The 6,000-nt window shown below is 46.5% G+C and overlaps 1 protein-coding gene across 1 annotated transcript; it reads right to left on the reverse strand.

Moving 5' to 3' along the window:
• Window positions 1-3,899: 3,899 nt before the first annotated feature.
• Window positions 3,900-5,063, reverse strand: AO090023000696 (SMP-30/gluconolactonase/LRE family protein; the record flags this gene model as incomplete). The annotated part of the gene is made up of 4 exons (XM_001821161.3): window positions 3,900-4,488; window positions 4,557-4,712; window positions 4,787-4,947; window positions 5,031-5,063. 4 exons carry the CDS (start codon window positions 5,061-5,063, stop codon window positions 3,900-3,902), a joined length of 939 nt encoding a protein of 312 aa, XP_001821213.1.
• Between the last annotated feature and the right edge of the window lie 937 nt (window positions 5,064-6,000).

Below are 6,000 nucleotides of genomic sequence, written 5' to 3' on the forward strand. Positions count from 1 at the left end.
AATCACAATGTAGACAGTTGAACAAGGTTTGCAAGGTGATACCTCGTCCAAATCCTCCTCGTTTTCGGTAATAAAGGCTCGAGGAATCCAGAACAGGTGCACGTTCCAACATACCGGTCCCCCGATTAAAGATGGTTAGTACGGACTGTCGTCCATACCAAGTTTTCTTACCCAGGGGAGGGCAAACCCTTTGCGTTGGACACTGAAGGGAATGAATCGATCTCGACCTGCAAACGTAGCGATCTGCAGGCTATACGACACAGCCCGAAACTATGCATAATGAGCAGCAACTAAGCTCCTAGTCATACCGCATGAAGGACTCTGCCAGGAAACTTGGGGGCGACATGCGTCTTGTCAAGTGAACAAGCTGGTGCTGCATGTCTCATACAGCAACACTACATGTAAAACACAGATTGACCCAAAGAAAGCATTGAGATCGCTTTGTCGCAGGGAGCAACCCAACCGTGCTGCCTCTCACCGCTTGTGGCTAGTGGCGGTCTTTTTCAACTACTGATTTAACCCCATCAGCTGTTGTTACCGCTTCCTTTCCGAAAAAAGAAAAGAAAGAAAAAGAAGGAAGGAAAAGCAGAGAGGGTTTGGTTCTCCTGTAACTTCCAGAGCAAGTGACAGACCGATGGATTGAAAAAAAAAATGATTCTATGCAGCTACGGAAAAAGCATACAGCATACAGCATACAATAGGCAACTGATTAAGAAAAAAGGCAGGTGATAGAAGAAATAGAAATAGTCCATAAATAAGAATAAGAATAAAAGAAAACTGACCAGTAAATAGACCTCTGAAGCGAACAATGTCGGTAAGGATCAGTGAGCTCCATCTTCTGCAGTAGACCAACAAATTACCTGCAGTGAGTTTGGGAAATACTGTGGTGATCTGTATGATGGAGACGCACCATTGGCCAAAATTCAGAAATCGTAATTTTGAGCGCCTCTGGTTGGACTCTGAGGTTACGGAATATTGCTTCCTTCAGTTAGTAGCATACCTAGTCTCAGTGGCTGCCCACCTACACGACCGGCATCATACATTTTAGCTTCGCGTGGACGCAAAGCGTTAGTGTTACAAACTGCGGCCTTCATTGGAGGTCGAAACCCCACGGAGAAAGGCGGTATTCTTATGGACGACTTAGGGAATGATTAACGTCACAAATAGCGGGTTCCCGAGCAACCTAAAGGGGAACTCGGTTTATTAGTGTCAGTAGACATACTTAATAGTCAACAACGGGTGATGCTAGATCGTGTGGGCCAGAGCGAGGATATGCGTGGTCTGGAATGACAGGTAGCGCAGGATTTGATGGGATTGTTGCGGGTCGTCATGCTTTTCCCAGGCCACATGGTCTGTCGTGCCATACACCCACTATCGTATCCTTTCTTCGGTAGGGAAACTGCTATATTAGTTAGCGTAGATAGTAGAAGATACACCGCGTGGCAGATACTTAGGAGAAAGCTAGTTATATCACCCGTACCACTATTTATCTTTTTGTTTTTGTGTTTTTTTATCACTATTGCGGGAAGTGGAGTCGATACTTCGGTCATCTAGTTCGCATCCGCCATCTACGAAAGCGACCTGAGCCCCGGAATTAGTTTCCGCCTGGTACCGTGGTTTTTCTGGAAGTTGCTTGGTCCAGTTACAGACTACCGAACCTTGGTCTGTCGGAAACGGGAAACGAAACAATAAGGGTAGGAGAACGAGGAATGGGGGGCGGTTATGGAGACGAAGGTGGTGTGAGCACTGAGTATGTGAGCGTAGACGCAGATTGCATGAATTAGCTTTAGTTCCACAGGATGTATCGGCGCCTTGTCGCTCAGGCGGCTTTCCAAGAACGCGGTTCGCGGCCTTATCCGCTTAAACTGTAATCCCTCCGAATTCATATCACTTTTTTTTTACGACACAGAAGGATAAGGGATGAGTTCTTTCATCTTTCTCGAAGTCCTATCGGACGGCAGCATGCGAAGATCAGCTAATTATTCCACTCTTCTCACCAATCCGGTTGCATTGACTCTGTGTTATATCTTAACTATTGGCGCTTGATCGCATCGTTGCATATAGAGATTTTAGTCATCGATTTGTTTTCTTTTTCCTCTTCCTTTTTTTTTTTTTTTTTTTTTCTTTTCTACTCTGTCTTGCGCCCCTGAGTCCCAAGTGCACGTCTTCGGTGCCGCTGTATGCGCCACTTAATCCCACCGATAATTGATAGGTCCAATTAGTCTCGTGGCAATTAGGTGAACGGTACTACGTACTCTCCCCTAAAATTTCTATCTTGAGAGAGAGAAAAACAAAAGAACAAGAGAAAAGAAAAGAAAACACTATGGGCTCCACAATTATTTACTGAAAAAGACCGTGTGTGCTGTACATACTATAAACTACAGCCCAGCCAGTATATCTGACGTTACCAAGCTTAACCCTTATCCACTTGGTTGTAGATTCGATACGTGGTAAGCAGATATACACGCCCTTTCTAATTCAATAACCCCCACAAGAAAAGAGGCAATATAAGAAGATAGCAAAACAAGGCATCTGTAGATAACACTAATGCCTCAAGCCTTCCACGAGTGTCAGCATCCTCCTGCATCCCGGAGACCCACCAATGGTGTGCTGTTCCGAGGAACCCTTCAATAGGATTCCTAGATATCCAGGTCAAACTTTGACCTAAATCCCACAGCATGTACGGGATATGCATGCACTGTCATAGGTCACGCTTGCCGTCCGCCAACCTTGGAACCGGAGGAACGAAGGAAGACTTCCGAGCTTTGCGCGGAACAATCACACTGCATCCGATCTCTTAGATACTGTATGCATGCTGCATCTGTTTACTTACTCACACAGAACAATGCTATTATGGAGGACAGGGGGTCTGCTGGGATGATCAAATCTAGAACTGAGATTTTGATGCATTTCACTCGGCTACTCTCCGTATGGATTACGAAACTACTTGTTCCCTCGTACCCGGCATACTGTATGTATAACATACCAGATGAACTGTCCCGAGCCCGCTTAGACTTTGGCTTCCTGGTTATATAATCGCATATGGGGCGATTTCTTTAATAAAATAATCTTCTATAGCCCTCAGATTCAAAGTTATGGATCGTTTATATCTCGTCAGCCCATGAAATACTAGTAGCACACTGTCTTTGGTATGACCTTCCACCCAATCCCCACCGATACTACGCTTTATCATACGAGGGGGAAAACTAAAAATAAAAATAAATAAAAATGGATATAGAAGCTCCAGACAAATGTAGTTTCGGATGTTCTATGGTTACAAAATAGATCCCTTCTTACATGATACAGATACGAAGATTTCTTCAGCTTGATTTTCCCATATTTAAAAGTACGTGCATGGCCTTCCACCTTATTGGATGCCGTCTCAAGGCTGCGGTCACTCCCGCACCTAAAGTAAGCCCAATCTGCAGCCATCGGTCGTCATCATTCTTACACCTAACACAAACATCTTCATACTGGCTTTGAACTTGAACAAATGGACTACTGCAAGGGATTACTTCGGCGAATACTCCATGTGCATCGACGCCAAGAGTCCAGAAACCGCTCGACCAACGAATTGTCCAATAGTTCGAGGGACAAACGTACTGGTCGCACAAGGACTCGATGACCTTCTGTGGCTGTTGGGATTTGCATATCTTTCGGTCCTCCGGGAAACAATCCGAGTTTCAGTTGTGAGAAAAATCTATTCAAATTTCCCTTCCCGAAAACAAGGAGGTGTTTCACCTCGGCAAACACATCTGAGTTGCTATCTATAGGTAGACAGGGTACTTCCTAATGAACGGCGCGATGGTCCCACGGGATGACTCCCAATTGGTATCTGATTGATCTTCTCCAGGGCTGTGTGGCCATTGCTTCGTTCTCCAACTAGGACTATACATACATCAGTTTTGGAACCGAAACTCATTCTTGGGCTTGCCCCTGATTCCCACGTCAACTCTATAGACTCGCCCTCCATACCGAATTGAGTTCGGGAACTGCTCATCATCGGTGTCATCCTTGGCAGTGGTGATGAGTAGCTCAGTCCCCACAAAGATCGGACAGGTGATGTTTCTCGTGGGAAGCGACACTTCTCCAATGACTTTCCCTTCCGGTGAGATACGGATGACTTTACCACCCCCGTAAATGGCGCTCCAGATACAGCCTTCTGCATCAATGGCAAAACCATCAGGTTCCTTTGGTTCTCCCAGGTCAAAGTGGACTCTACGGTTGCTAATCTCTCCGGTTTGGGCATCGAAGTCATACGCGTAAATTTTGCCAGTGGGTGAGTCGGTCAGGTACATTGTATCGTCTGCATGGTTCCAACCAATCCCATTAGGAATAGTCAGACCTTCGACCATACGGCGCACTTTCATGTCGGGGTCCAGTCTGAAAAGAACGGCCTCGTTGACCGGGGACTGCACTTTGGGGTCATTCATTGAACCCGCCCAGAATCGCCCATGGCTGTCGACTGCCCCGTCGTTGAAACGCATTCTGTTTTGGGTGAAACCGCTTAGTCAGATCTTACGAGCAGTAGCTGAGCAAGCTTGGATTTCACTCACATGCGGGCTCTCTCTGGGTCCTTCTGGTCATCCCAAACCTTGGAGATATACGAGAGCTGACCCGTGGCGCGGTCGAGAAGAGCATATCCATGTTTTGCGGCTACAATTATCTGGCCGTTGTAGGCATCGCCAGAATCTTTGATGTTGGCAGTTACCCTAAATTCCCGTTTCTGCTGATCAGTTCAAGGTTGCCGAAAAAGCTACAGCTGCAGGGGTGTCTGTCCACGCACCCGATGGAAGCAGACGTATCAATAGTCTTCAATGAGTCTGGGCCTTTGGCTAAGTCCACCACATAGAACTTCTGCTCCCAGATATCAACAAAGCGGAACTCATTTCTGGGCTCATCATAGAACGGTCCCTCCAACAAGGTCCCTGCGATATCGATGTACGGCTAATGGTTGAAAAGTGAGAATGAATCCAATATTTACGTCTCTCCACCCGTGGCAATACCGCGCAAGGTGTTTAAATTCCTACCTCAGTGACCGTCCATTTCTGGAACGCTGACATGATGATAATCCGATTAAGAAAACTAATTAGCCCAGGAGGCCGTGCTTTTGATTTCGGTAACTGAACGGTACCACACTGAAGGCGCTGAATCTGGACCCGGGGCAAGAAAACGAGCCGACAGTAACCAAAGATAGATGGCTACTATCAATAACCTCGTGGGAACGTGGGCTGTCCGGGCTGTGCGTTGTGACCGGTGAGAAGGCCAAAAGGGGATGAGGGTCGATTCAATAGTCTGACCAGATTCTTTGAGGGACTAACTTATCCAGTGTCGTGGCCGTGGGCGCCAAGACATTCACCCCACATGACTGATCGATGGGAATTCTTACTCTCACTAAGGTCAGCTCCGTTTCTGATACGCATAAATCATCCTATCAGCGGGTCGCCCCCGGCGAGCCTAGTATTGGTGCCAATGGTACTACTACGGGTCCATGACGCTGGATTTCATACACCGCTTTCCTCGGCATAGTGTCCGATGACGAGGTTTGTTTACTCTCAAGCGAAAGTACCTTTTTACGAACTAGTCCCAGAAATTGCTCCTTCAGGAGTTGGTGGCTCTTTTCAGTATATGGTAAGGTATCACTGACGCAGTGGTCCAAAGAGGAGAGGGACGTGTGGATAGCCAAGGTATTAAAAGAAAAATTAGAATTTTGAATTATAGGGGTAAAAAAGTACGCCCCAAGATCCTTAACGGTTCAGCAGGATAATTCCCCGGACCAATTGCTTCTCAAACTATTGGACTTCTGGTGGACATGATTATTGAGAAATCTGCACCAGGACACGTATCCACAAAATGGGGCTACCACACGTCATGTGAATAAGCAATGCGAGACAACAAACGTGGTCATAGAACTTGGAAGGGGAGTAATACAAGAGGAAATCACTCAGTCTGCTGCTCGATGCGCTCGATTAATCAAAAACTGCCGCCTGGGATTTCCAC

This window comes from Aspergillus oryzae, chromosome 3 (genome assembly GCF_000184455.2).
Source record: "Aspergillus oryzae RIB40 DNA, chromosome 3".
Lineage (NCBI taxonomy): Eukaryota > Fungi > Ascomycota > Eurotiomycetes > Eurotiales > Aspergillaceae > Aspergillus > Aspergillus oryzae.